The sequence below is a fragment of the Stegostoma tigrinum genome, chromosome 11 (assembly GCF_030684315.1).
Source record: "Stegostoma tigrinum isolate sSteTig4 chromosome 11, sSteTig4.hap1, whole genome shotgun sequence".
Taxonomy (NCBI): Eukaryota; Metazoa; Chordata; class Chondrichthyes; order Orectolobiformes; family Stegostomatidae; genus Stegostoma; species Stegostoma tigrinum.
This window is the reverse complement of record NC_081364.1, coordinates 43,358,102-43,372,358: the sequence shown is the minus strand read 5'-3', so window position 1 is coordinate 43,372,358 and position 14,257 is coordinate 43,358,102. Positions and strand designations below refer to the sequence as shown.

Below are 14,257 nucleotides of genomic sequence, written 5' to 3'. Positions count from 1 at the left end.
TTGTGTATGCATTAATTCCAGCCTGATTGAAATAGAGGGAGCTTAAAATGATCCCAAGTTAGGGAGACAGCCACTCAGTTGGACTGCCGAATGAATTATGATAAAAGGCCATTTTTGGCAAAGAGCTTCTTGTCCTTTCTGCTTTTTGCTATTGTTAACAATTTCATCAGAATTTGAACAGTTCAAGTTGCAAGTTGAGAAGTTGAATTCAATCAACCTTGTAATTTGAGGGCAGACATCAGAAACATTCTACAGCAGCTGTAACTCCTTACATGCTACACTCCAAATCTATTTTTAACATTAAAAGAAAAAAACATTTTTTAATTGATATAATTAATTAAATGAACTGAAATTCAAATTTCAGAAAGTCTGACTTTTCCGCACACACTGAAAAAGAAATCTATGCAATAAATAACAAATGGGACATTTGATCTTTAGGCAGAATTTTAAGAAACAATTAACCTATAGCGTGTTTAGTTTTAAAGCTGGGTTTATAAAATGTTGTGTTGTTGATAGAAAACTGCTACTTTTTCTTGATGTGATTAAGTTCAGCAAGTTATCATTTCAGCTCCATGTTCTTGACTTTAACATGATTAAGTTTGTGTCAGTGCCCATACTGTTATTCCAAATTGAGGCAATCAGGTGGTTGAAATAACTGGAATTCACTGAAGCCAGGAGATGTTAGATCATTCATAGGTGAGAGTATCTAATGCCACATATGACTGCAGTCCATTGGGGCTGTTGTGACACAGTGCTAGTGTCCCTACCTCTGAGACAGGAGATCTGGACTTAAGTCCCATCTACTCCAGAGGTGTGTAATGACATCTCTGAACACCTTGATTAAAAATATTATCGGTCAAAATGAAGTCCAGGTGTCGACTGGAAATATTGAACTTAATGTTTTCAATACTTTTCATGTTAACACAGTCTATGCACCTGATTTTCCTATTAATAAATGTAACTAAAAAGCACAGCAAAATTTGTCATTGAGTGAGGTGTGAGTAACAAGCTGAGTAACTTGAGTCTGATGTGGTACCTGTAATATAATAGAATTCTTAATGTTGTTTTTCACTCTCTGCCCTAAGAAACAAATTCTGCAATACTTCCAATAGCTGTATGACATTCCTATTGAATAGCAAAATCTTAACATCAGTGATTAGAAAAACATTTTGAAATGTATTTGCACATGTCAGATTTTTAAGAAGGTTTATATGAATGGTAAAAAGGTATGAGAATAAATGTTTGGACTGGGGTTCTAGCAAAAATGTGGAGAAAACCTAAATTCTGCTGATGACTCGTAGTAACTCTTTGACTGCTGCATTATTCAGTAATCTTGTGCGAAGTTCAAATAAAAATTCTGAAATGGAATTTTGCTGGTCACCGGCCTTCGTTTGTAATGAGTTCACTAATGCTAAAGAAAATTAATTGAAAAAAATGTAATAAACTGGAAAATAAATGTGAAGATCATGTTTCAATCATTTTTATTTTATTATACATTCCAGATTCAAAGATACAAATCAAAGTGAATAAATAATTTTCTCAGACAATAGGCTTTTAATACAGATAATTTGTATAATAACAAAACCTTTAAACTGTTCTTAATTGTTCCCACACAGAAATGCAAACAGAAGGAAACTGTCCAAGATAACAAGGTGTAGAACTGGATGAATAGAGCAGGTCAAGCAGCATCAGAGGAGCAGGAATGCTGATGTTTTGGATTTAGACCCTTTTTAAGACCCTTCTTCAGACAGCTCTACACCGTGTTATCTGCCTGTTGTATTCAACCAGCTCTTCACCTTGTTTTCTGCCTGCTGTGTTCATCTATCTCTAAACCTTGTTATCTCAGATTCTCCAGCATCTGCAGTTCCTACTATCTCTGAAACAGTTTTAACTCCACTGCGAAGCCTCTTCTAAGATTGTCTATTCCTGCTGTTCATCCAGCTCTACACCTTGTTATCTCAGATTCTCCAGCATCTGCACCTCCTATTATCTCTGAAACAATTTAAACTCCACTGCGAAGCCTCTTCTAAGGATGCCTACCATTTTCTGAAGAAGGGTCGGGGCCTGAAACGTCAGCCTTCCTGCTCTTCTGATGCTGCTTGGCCTGCTGTGTTCATCCAGCCCTACACCTTGTTATCTCAGATTCTCCAGCATCTGCAGCTCCTACTATCTCAGGAAACTGTCCATGTTTGATTGTGACACTCCATCCCTATTGTTGCACAGCTCTGAAATTTTAGCCAAGCTGCTGGCATACTGGCTCAACTCAACAGCTTTGGAAGTGGAACCTATGAAACAACACAAGGAGAAAAGTATGAATTTCAGCATCTGTATAACTTAATTATGAAATAATTACACAGGCTTCTTTGTTATGGGCAGCATATTTCCTTAAAGAAATAGCATTTAGTTTCATAGTGCACAATCAGAACTTTGCAATATCCCAGAATGGTTAACATCACCCAAGGAAGGTTATTTAAGTATGCTCAGCATTCTGTAGTAAATGCAACGTGTAATCTGTGCACAGAAATATTCAGCAAACAACAATCCAGATGAAAGGCCATTTAATTTGTTTTGCGCGATGGTGATTAAAGAAGGAATATTAACTATAAGAAATTGTCAGAAATGATTATACTGTCGCGTTATTTATGGCTGTTTCTGTTTTATCTGTATAATACGTCTGTTACGGTTTAAAATTTTGAAAAGAGAAAGAAAGCAAAAGGAAATTGGCCATTTTCTGCTGCTTTCCTAATCACTGAGTTTGCATGCGTGAGAGATTAAGGGCTGCTCAGTTTCTCAGTCATGAATCAACACCTTCAGGGGGCAAGATACATGAATATTGGCAAGCAAAGAGGTAAAAGTGATCATTGTTTTGAAATATTTCATTGAAATATATTTAGTACTGTAACTACATTTAAGCACAGAGCTATTATAATGCTTAAAGTAAGTAACATCACAACTAGAACAATTTATTAATGATTTGGCAATTTCATGTCATTAGTCATTGTTTGAAATATTTCTTTCAGTTCTTTAAACCTTTGTGTCCAGATACTTGAGTAAATTTGCCAATGTACAGGCAGGAGTGAAAGGTGTCTTATCTTCCATTTCTTATGTCTTTGTTCAAAATTAAATTCACATAGAAGATAGGCACAATGTCTCCCATAGATATTCATTAGGCACCTTAATCACATTGGGTTATGTCCTAAACAGATAAATTATTGTTTCTGGTATCTATATAACACTTTATTCATATTTTTATCATATTTCTGACTTTGTTGAGACATTAAACTATTTAAATGAGTGAACACAGCTGTGAAAGTAGACAAAGAAGTTTCATTTGCGTGTGCTAAACACTGCTATGAGCTTCTAATTCTTGACTTTACAAGATAATAGTTTCATGTGGCAAAAGACATCAGCATTAACTTTCTTCATTGCTGCAGTAAAGACAATGTAAAAAATTCTGTCCAAAATCTGTTTAAGGCTAGTTTGGCTGATGGGATACTAGTTGAGCTTAAGGAAAAAGATAAAGTGGTCTTGGAAAGACAGGCAATACACAAAGTAGATAGGTCACCATGTCCAGATGGAATGCATCCCGGGTTGCTGAGGAAAGTAAGGGTAAAAATTGTGGAAGTGCTGATCACAATCCTCCCTAAATACAGGGTATTGCTAGAAGGCTGGGCATTGAAAATGTTACTGACATTGTCAAAATAAGAGGAGAAAGGTAAACCTGGCAACTACAGGCCAGTTGGTTTAACACTGGTGTGGGAAAGCTTTTAGAAACAATCTGCAAGAAAATTAACAGCCATTTGGATAGAATCCCTACACAGTGGAAGCAGGCCACTCAGCCCATTAAGTCAACACCAATGTTGCAAAGAACATCCCGCCCTCCCATTCCTGCTTTTCCCATGGCTAATCCACCTAGCCTGCACACTAAGGGAAACCTAGCATTACCAATCCACCTAACCTGCATATCTTTGAACTGTGGGAGGAACCAGAGCACCCAGGGGAAAGCCACGCAGACATGAGGAGAATGTACAAGCTTCACACAGACAGTCATCCAAGGCTGGAATCAAACTTGGATCCCTGACACTACGAGGCAGCAGTATTAACTGTTGAGCTGTTGTGCTGCTTAATAAGTGTTGATAAGTGTGAACTAATACAGGAGAGGATGAAAATGTTCAACCTCTGAGCATCCATAACCCTCTGAAGTAGGATATTCCAAAGATCCCAAAAGAACTTCCCCTCATCTCAGTCCAAAATTGCCACTGTGTTTTCCTGAAATCATGGTCTTCAATCTGAAGAAGTGCTAGCTTGGCACCTCTCCCATAAAATCTCTGAGAACTTTCTGTGTTTCAATGAAATCTTCTCTCCTCATTGGGGCTATGCACATAGCATCATTCTATTCAATTTCTTCTTATAGGATATCTCTTTCATCCCAGAAAATGATGTAGGGAGATTTTGCTGCAACCCCCTCTAACACCAGTACATCTTCCTTCCAGTAATGAGAACATAATTTTATGCAGTACTCCAGCATTACAGTAAGGCTCATATTATTATTGGAAGACCTCTTTATTCTTATATTCCAAACTCCATATCAAAAGGCAAACAAACCATTTGCCTCCTTGATTACTTGCAGTAGCTGCATGTAGCCTTTCTATGCCTATGTACATGAACACGCAAATCTTTTTGAATGCCAACATTTGTTTATTTCTCACTTTTAAAAAAGAGTTCTGCCTTTCTACTTTCCTAATAAATGGGTAATTTTACATTACTTCACAATATTTTCCATTGGCCACTTACTTGCCCAGTCACTTATCTGAGTTTTATCTCTTTACAGCTTCTTTTTAGCCTCCTTATTGCTTACTAACCCACCTCAGATTGTATTTTCTGCAAACTTGGAAATATTAAACTCAGTGCTGTCATCAATATAGATTTTAAATAAGTGATCCTTGTGTCATTCACTCGTTACAACCCAAAAATGACCTATTTTGCTCTCTATTTTCAGTCTATGAATCAGTGTCCAACCCATGCAAATATATTACTCCCAATCCCCTGAGTTTGGCACCAATCAAATGCCTTCTAAAAATTCAGATATACCACATTTGCCATTAAAATAAACCCTCTAACTTTCATAAACAGTTTTAGAGAATAAAGCAGGCCAGGCAGCACCTGTAGAAAGAGAACAGAGTTAATGTTTCAGGTTCATGATGTTTCATCAGAACTGAGAAAAGTTGGAGTGTATGAGGTTTTAAGATCTGCTTATGATATTCCAACACCAGGAGGAGCACTTCCCACACATGTGCTGACACAGCCAATAACATCAATCTTTCATACTATAGAAGAGATTGGTTAGCTTCTTCAAAAGTATTTTGCTATCATTATTAATGATGGATTGCAATTAACCACTCTGTTTTCATAACAGATTAAAATTCTATTCTAAGGATTTATAATTATTAGATACTGCATTGCCACAAGATTCAACCATTGTAAATTTTCCTGATTTTTTTTCAAAACGGCAGTCCATGGAATAAATTCAGTTCAAAGATTATCACCAGAACCAGGCTGCACAAACAGGATTGAACTCAGTTTGTTACAATAAATAAAATTATCTCCACACAGGTTGCAAAAATATTGGATGCATGAAACATGGAGGAAGAAGCAGTTTTTAAACTGTTCTAAATTGTTTAAATCATTGGTTGAGATTATGTGCGGTACAAATGCAGACACAGCTCTAAAGGCAGGCAGATTCTCTCTGGTTGTGGAAAAAAGTAAGTATTCAGCAAAGAGAATTTTAATTGCCAGTGCTTTTGTCAGGGGCTACGAGTGAGTTCACATTCTGGACCAAGAGTGCACTCACAACTGTTCCAGATGACTGGCAAGTGGGTGTCAGGAGTATTGGTGTGGATTTTAAACAAATGAAAGAGAGGAATGAAAAGGAGAACAAAGGGAAAAGTTTGTAATAAGATGGAGGAAATGAGAAATTAGACTGCAAAATACTTGTTGATGCACGACCAAAGGAAGTTGCGGTGGGAGAGCAAAGAATCCATTGTTTTACAAAGAATAAACAAACAAAATGGAGGCATAAATTATGGTGTGAGGATGGTGAGCTTAATGTTGAGTCCAGATGGTTCTAAAGTGTCTTATCAAAAAGATGAAGTTCAGATCCTTGAATACTTTGACATCATTGGAACACTGCAGGAAGCTGAGCACAGAGAGGCCAGTGTGAGAACAATGTAGAGAATTAAAATGATAATCATTAGAGGCCCCAGGTCAGGATTGTGGACTGAATGGAGTTATATCTGAAAGTAAACACCCAATTTGTGTAGATCCCCTAATGTAGAGCATATTACAATGTGAATAAAAATACAGTACCTACAAATTACTGTTTCACCTGCAAGGAGTGTTTAGGACCATGTATGTTTATTTAAATTCCATGTTACTAAATGCAATTTAGAAGTTTTGGCAAACATCTGTGGCCCAGGTTGTGGATGAGGTTGTTGACTCGCTCCCCGAGCTGGCTTGTTTTTGTTCAAACATTTCGTCACTAGCCATATCTGGATATAGCCATATATCCAGAATATATGGAACATCAGCTAGCAGCAAAATGACACAGCAAACTCTCCTTAGTATTGGTACATTCAGACAATAAAGGCCATCAATTTAACTGTGACAAGGTAACCATAGTAGCCCAAGCCAAACATAGACATGCATGGGAATTCCTAGAGGCATGGTTCTCAACCCATAATGCAACCAACAAACATACAGAATTGGACCCCAAACCCATACAGATCAAAACTGGAAATGACTGTACTCACCATAACGGGCCAGACTGTAGAAATTCCAAGCAGAATAGAATAACTGCTTCATCAGAGGAGCCACTGATGTGTCACCTAGCATGGTGACGAAACGTCAGAACAAAAACGAGCCAGCTCGGCAAGCAAGTCAACAAACTCATGCAATTTAAAAGGTAACGTTTCCACAGTCATACCAGACCACAGGTTTGCTCTACCATTTGGAAAGAGATAACTTGTGATTGTTTTACCTGAGTGTTGCCATACTTCAGGCAAGTGGAAAGGGTGAAAAGGAGCATCCTTCATGGTAACCTCAGCTCATGCAAGAATTGAACCAACACTAATAGCGTCACCCTGTATTACACACCAGCTATCTAGCTAACTGAGCTAACCAACCTGACCGCAGTTTATGCTCGTACTGAGCTTTAAGAATATAAAAGTCCTGGGTTACATTTTTGATCACTTATCCCAACCAGGAGAGGAGTATAGACATTAGAATAGGCCACTGTTCCTCTGTGGTTATTGTAGCGGCTCCAATAACTATGTGGTATACTTCAATGGAAATTAAATGGCGGTGTAGTTAAAAATGAGCTGTACTGCTGAAATACTGCTGTGTAGAGATTAACAAGGCTCACTCCAACTAGATATTAGAGGTTGCGACATACATAGGAACCTTATGCAGCCTTTGAAAAGAAGGGTGCTAAAATAATATCAGGCCCATTACCCTTGCATGAATTAGCCTCTTCAAGAGAGAAGGAGGAGAAGAAGGAATAGTACCAAAAGTTAAAAAAAAATTTAGATGCCAATATCCCAATTTTCATTACTCGATGAAAACAGAGTATTCTCCAAGTGAGATAACAATGTCCTGCTAAATTGTCATTTCACCTTAATATTTTAAAGGAAGATAGCGTCATTTTTCTTTAGTTGTTCATTTACTTAAGTAAACATATTTAAAAATTGCTGACATGTTTAGGAATAGATGTTTTCAGTGGAACTTTTCTGAAAGTGCTATTAGGGAATATGATTTCAGAAACATCATAAATGAGAACAGATGTTAAAACATCCCCATTCTACTATTGTTAAAACAATGATCATTTTAGGCTTTTTACATCATTTCTACCAGACAATTTTAATGCAACGCATTAATAGGGGCAACTAAGAGTTAATAATAAGTGTGTAAACATTTTTACAATATCCAGAAATAGGTTATGATTAAGCAGAATACCATACCCTTTTAACTTCTCTTCATAATTCAATGGGTGATAACCCTTTTCACTGCTTTTATATGCCTTTTATATGAGTGCAATGATTGCGTTTGGGTATGGTGATAGTGGTACAATATTTAGATAATATTAGAAGAGCTTATTAAATTAAATAGATTTCACAAGGTATTGTCAGTATCTCATATTTAGCAATTGGAAGAATGCAGGCACATAGCACTACATTTCTACCCATTGAATTAAATAGACTAAAAATGGCAGACTTTGTACAATGATTTTGCAATAATTCAGCTGTGCACAAGGTAAGTAGCATCAATGAGTCTGAGAAATTTTCACACACAGCCTAATATCCTGCTTGCAAATTAATTTCGCTTTAGTTCATGATTTTTGGATGAAACAATAAGTTTGCATTTTGGAAGGAGAGGTCATTTTTGTATGTGTAAAAAGTTACACTGTGGAACAAAGTGTTGGCAGGTGATGCACATTTAGAAAGAGTTCCATTTTTAAACTACAAGATTCACATTAAACACAATCATCAATGACATGGCGTATTTCAGCATTGTAGCTTTTTGTTATCTCACAGTGGCATAAAATAGGGACGATTGAGGTGAGGCAAAGTGTTCATTCTTACATATTACTTATGTTTATGTAGAACTGAAGACATTCAACATGAAACATTGAAAAACAATACTTATATTGCATAATGAGCGGGATAGAACGTATGACCGAAGTGAAGCAATGAATTCTGAGGAATTTTCTGGAGAGTGAGGAATATGTATGACTACACACTGAGCTACATTTTTAAGCAGAAAATAATGAATACCTGAGAGAGATTGTGAATTTGAATGGGAATTCATAGATACCTGAGAATAATTATGAAGCAGTATAGTCATGGAAGTTTGCATGGTCCATAAACAAAATAAATATTATTTTAGGTTTTTTTTGCAGGGATTGGAAAGGGCATGGGTTGGATTGGAAAAAATAAAATTTAACAAATCCCAAAATAAAGGCAGAGCTAAGCAATTGTCTGTGAAATCTTTCAGTTCTGAAAAAGAACCATGCCAGAAAAATGGACATTTTCCTTTCTTTTCAAAGATGCATGATTTGTTGAGTTTTTCCGGGGTTTACTTATCTTTTTGTTTCAGATTTCCAGCATCTGTTGTATTTTGTTTAATCATTTCTAAAATTGAATGTTTACTTTATAAAAATGTTTACAAATAAGCTTGCTATTAACCTATTAAAGGCTTAATTACACAAGGAAATTTGATACCAGTCATGAACGGTGTTGATTGGAAAGAAGTTATAAAACATCTCTGGGAATTTATGGAAATACTACTCACAGGTTTTAAATAAGCCACGTTACTCTGACGAATATCATTTAACAACCGATCTCGAGGGGTATTTTCAACTAAAGGTGCTTGTCGAGACCTGGGAACTGGCTTTAGTGAACTTATCATTGCCTTCAGGTTTGGCTTGTCATTCCCATCTGTAGTACCAGCTTTAATTTTACTTTGTTTTTTGGGAATTTTTCTGAGTTGTACTCGAACAATGTTCTTTGGACGATTGTAACAGGTTTTTGGTGGGAGAGGAGGCTCTTCACAGAAAGTGGAGTGATTGGGCACATATTCACCCAACATCTCCAGCAGGCCTGGGTTAATTTTTTGACAGGCATTCATTGTCACTTCTTGTTCCTGCATGAACTGGTTTCTTTGCTGTTCCAACCTCCTTTGTCTCTGTTGATCCAGATTGCGACATAGTAAGTTGGTGACGACCATTCTAGGCCCTGGCAGCTCGAAGTGATAACCCAGCTTCAGAAGGGTGGTGTTGGCTTTGAGAAGTCTGGCAATCTCCATCTCAGCATGGTGACCCAACATATGTCTCTGGTTGTGAAACCTCAGCTCAGTGAGAGTCTCATTGAACTGTAAGCACCTCATGATAGCCACAATGCCTTTTCCTGTGATGAAATTGGACTCAATATTAAGGGTCACAATTTTTTTGTTCTCTCTTAGCATGTTGGCTATGTCAAAGGCGATTTCATCATCAGCACCTGTGTTTGCGATGCTGAATGAAGTGATATGTTTGTTCTTCTTCAAAGCTTCCACAAAATTTTTCAGCATATCTTTCGGGATGTTTTCCACATTGTTCAGGTTGACCTCTTTAAGGTCAGGTTTGTTTTTGCGAATATCAGCCAATGACTCATCTACAAGCGTTGGGTTTCCCGAAGGCCTTGCAGTCAGTTTGAGGAAACTACTGTCCAATCCTATCTTCTTTCCTGCTTTTCCTTTTCCTGGCTTCACCTCAGTATTTTCTTGGCTTTCTTTAGGGGGTGTAGAAATTTCTTCTTTGTTGCCTTTTTTGCTGTCGTTGCATTCAACCTGTTCTTCAGCAGAGGAACCAGGCTCTCTCTTGTTGCACAAGGGAATGGGGTCTTCAATCTTCTGCTGATCATTAGGCTGAGCTGGGCCGGTCTTCCCTGATTCCGCCAGCTGGTTACTGCCATTCCCTTCAGTTTGAGGTTTAGGTTCAGTCACTGGTGGATCTTTGACTTGCTGTGCCTTCATCATCTCTACTGTCTCCTTCTCTTTCTCTGATTTGTATTTGATCTCTTTGTTCTCCTGCTTATCATCTTCCACTTTCTTAATCCACTGACCATTTCCATTCAAATGTTCAGTACTGTCTTCTTCTTTATCGCTGTCTCTTTCATTCTTGCACTTTTCTTCCTCACACTCCTTATCAGCTGGTGGATCTTCACTTCTTCCTTCTACAGTTTGCTGTTGGAAGGAGAGACTTTCAGTTTTGTGTCTTTTGGCAATGTTCAGTTTCATATTTCAAATAAAGTTCAAGCACAAGCATTATAAACATTACTCTCGCTATACAAGACAACTTTCTCATAAAAATCTGAATCAATTAGAAATTCCTTAAATCCCTTTTAAAGATATCTGCTGTTTCATTTCAGTAGAGTACAAATTTAACTCCCTTGGGAAATGAGCAAGGAAATGAATTAATACATCACAGTCTAGCCAGCTAACACTCGAGGCTAAAGTGAACATGTTAAGTAGCTATTTGTATATCTGGCTGCATACACATGCAGGATTATATTCCACATAGAATCCCTACAATGTGGAGGCAAGCCATTCAGCCCATCAAGTCCACACTGACCCTCTGAAGAGCATCCCACCCAAACTCTATCCTTGCATTTGCCATGGCTAATCCACATAGCCTGCATGCTATGGACAATCCACCTACCCTATGTATCTTTACACTGTCGGAAGAAACTGGAGCATCCGGAGGGAACTCACGCAGGCATGGGAAGAATGGGCAAGCTTCACACAGGCAGTCACCCAAGGATGGAATTGAATCCGGGTCACTGGCGCTGTGAGACCACAGTGCTAACCACTGAGCCACCCCGCCACCCCAGTGGTGGTGGAAACATGGGCATATAATGAGTCTTGGGCCGAACCAGGAGGAATACAGTCCAGTTTGTGTGTTGGAGTCACAATATCCCCGGTACAATAGATATTGTGAGGAATGGAAAGAACATCATTGGATATTCTAGGAGTACAATGATACATGTTTCACGCTGTTTCTGTATGTGGTTACAATGAGTTTTATTGAGTCAGATTCACTCCGCTTTCTTGTAGCCCATTTCCAGTTCTGCCTGCTCCTCCTCAGCACCCGCTCACCTCGCTGCTCAGCAGAGTGACCGGGATCCTTTCCTCCTCCAGCAGTCGGCTCGATTCCTTCTCCCAGTACAAGTAGTCAATCAGGGACCTGTGATCGAAGGAGCCAGTGGGAGCCTTCTCCGTGTGGTCTTTCTGCCTTTGCCCTAAGGGCACAAGCGGGTCAGGGTCCAGATCTTCCATTTCGTTTTGCAGTTGCTTCAATTCTTCAGGAGACAGAGTTGCCAGGATTTCGTCCTCATCCAGCTCCCCGCTGTTGGGCTCTTTGTCATCAGATTCGTGACTGCAGTCCGACATGGTTGGTGCCTTTCGCAAGAAGATTGTTGGGGCAAGTCTGGAGTTTAGCCGGAGACTTCTCGTCTCTCGCTCTTCCCGGAGCAAATGATTCAGAAGCCAGTACGCAGCAGTAAGCCAGGGCTGCGGTCTATATTAAGCACAGCTCTCTGCCAAAGTATTCCTGGGCACTGCAGCCTTTCTGCGCTGGGCTTTTTTTTTCCCCAGCAGCTTCTGTCAGCTGCAGGAGTCACCCTGACATTTCACTCCAGCTGGGTCCCTTTCACTACAGGTCAGAGAAGGTTTTCGAGAACATTCGCTTGGCAGCCTAACCTCAAGATGATTAGGACTGAGCATTTACAATGTAAATATTAACCTTTCTGTATGTGTTAATAGTGGAGTTGGGAGAAGGTATTCATTCCGTGAGTTTAGTGGGATCACTAACTCTTCGCGGGGAAGAGATGTGACGACAGAACTGCTGACCAAGTGGGATATTGGCTTATCTGCTGAATTTGAAGTTACCCCTCCGAGTTTCCGGATACAGTCTCCCCAATAATTTCTTCCCAGCAACTTTAAGTGGCGCAAAACGTTACGGTACTCCGTGACTGTCCTTCAACTTCATGTCCAATTCTGAAACCCTCTTGAGATATAGATGCATAAATAACAATTTCCTGTCGGGACCAGCTAAAGGAATTGTCTGAATGGGGAACAGAGACAGGAATGTTACTAAGCCTAGAGTTTATAGTAACAGGAGGGATCATGTGGCTATTTTCAAAACGGGACACATGCACATGTGCCCGCAGGAATTCAAGAATTGCTTTAAGACCGTATCAAATAAAATGAAGCATAATTTATAAAGAAACGACTTTTTTTGCAGTTTGATTAAGTCCAACTGAAGTTTAAAGTCGGTAGTTGGACAGCTTAGATTACCTTTTTAATTATAGAAGAGATCTAGCCTCAGCTCTGCTGCCTCAGCAGGGATATTCTGCCTCTGCAGTGGGAGAGACACAAAACTGGTTCGTGAGTTATCCTGTATGTCTGAGCTTTCAGTTCCAAGGTAGCATGAGGAGCAGGCTGCCTGCTAACATTTGAGTTTGGTACTCCAGCCTTTCAATGGACACGTCACCCCATCGTCTTTCCTCTCAAGATGAGGCTCTGTCTCTTAACAATTCACCACAATGCTTCCAAATCACACTCGGGTACTTCAGGACACTTGACAATAGCAAAGCTTCTTAAATATACTGCAGGTTGGCTACCTGGCCCTTTAAGTAACACAATGTAGGGACTGATCTTGCAGCAAGAGCACAATGTTGTGTGTAAATTTCTGTGGAGATTGTAAGTTTGTTATATGGTTCTGTTTGATCCAAATTTGGACAAATTTGGGTCACATCTGCAGGCTGGACTGCCTGATAACAGGTTAGCATTAGTCTGGCTGTCCCTAGCATACACAAAGGATGTCCATGTGAGCACTCTCCTCAAGATGATGCATGACGCATGTGGCTTCCATAAAAGCACACAGCCCCTCCCCCAGCCCCACAGTAAACCAAGCAATGAAGTCAAAACCATGATTCTCTGACCTTGTTTCAACATTTTAGGGGGATTAGAAAGGAAGTTAAAACATAATTCTTTCCGAATTGGCCCCTGTTTTCATCTGCTTAATGTTTCACCAGGAATGGCTCTACATAAGAATCCCTACAGTGTGGAATATGCCCTAACATATTGGGCACACTGCCCTACATCTAGAACATGTCAGAACTGACAAGACTCCGAAGATCACTAGGAATCATGGTGGTGCACAAGCCCACAGCTACCATATGACAAACCCTTACAAGGATTAAAGATCCCTTTCCCACAACATGCAGAATGAACATGGTTTAAAAAATACCACGCAGTGACTGCCACAAACATTACATCGGACAGCCAGAAAGGAAACTAGCCATCAGAATATAGAAACATAAGCTAGCAGCATAACAGCACGACCAACTTTCCTTAACATTAGTATACTCAGACAATGAAGGCCATCAGTTTAACTGGGACAAAATAAGCATAATAGCTCAAGCTAAACATATACACGCACAGGAATTCCTAGAGGCATGGTTCTCAACCCATAATGCAATCAACAAACATAGAAAATTGGACCCCATATGCAAACTCATATAGGTCAAAACCGGAAATGACACTACTTGCGATAACGAACCAGACAGTATAAATTCAAAGTGGAATAGAATAACAACGCTTCATTGGAGGCTCCACTGATGATGTCACCTAGCATGGTGAAGAAACGCCTGAATGAGAACTA

The 14,257-nt window shown here is 39.1% G+C and overlaps 1 protein-coding gene across 1 annotated transcript; it reads right to left on the bottom strand.

The window, feature by feature from the left end:
• Window positions 1-1,523: 1,523 nt before the first annotated feature.
• Window positions 1,524-12,098, bottom strand: lmod3 (leiomodin 3 (fetal)). Its single transcript, XM_048547278.2, has 3 exons — window positions 11,689-12,098; window positions 9,346-10,776; window positions 1,524-2,285 (listed from the first exon to the last, which is right to left on the bottom strand). The coding sequence occupies exons 1-3, from the start codon at window positions 11,980-11,982 to the stop codon at window positions 2,259-2,261; spliced, it is 1,752 nt and encodes a 583-aa protein (XP_048403235.1). The 5' UTR covers window positions 11,983-12,098; the 3' UTR covers window positions 1,524-2,258.
• Between the last annotated feature and the right edge of the window lie 2,159 nt (window positions 12,099-14,257).

Excerpts from the sequence above, each read along its gene's own strand:
- lmod3 (XM_048547278.2), bottom strand. The coding sequence starts at position 11,982 with ATGTCGGACTGCAGTCACGAATCTGATGACAAAGAGCCCAACAGCGGG. Across the intron at positions 10,777-11,688 it reads TCACTCTGCTGAGCAGCGAG|CAAACTGTAGAAGGAAGAAG; the intron begins GTGAGCGGGTGC and ends TCCTTCCAACAG. Across the intron at positions 2,286-9,345 it reads ACGTGGCTTATTTAAAACCT|GTTCCACTTCCAAAGCTGTT; the intron begins GTGAGTAGTATT and ends GTTGTTTCATAG.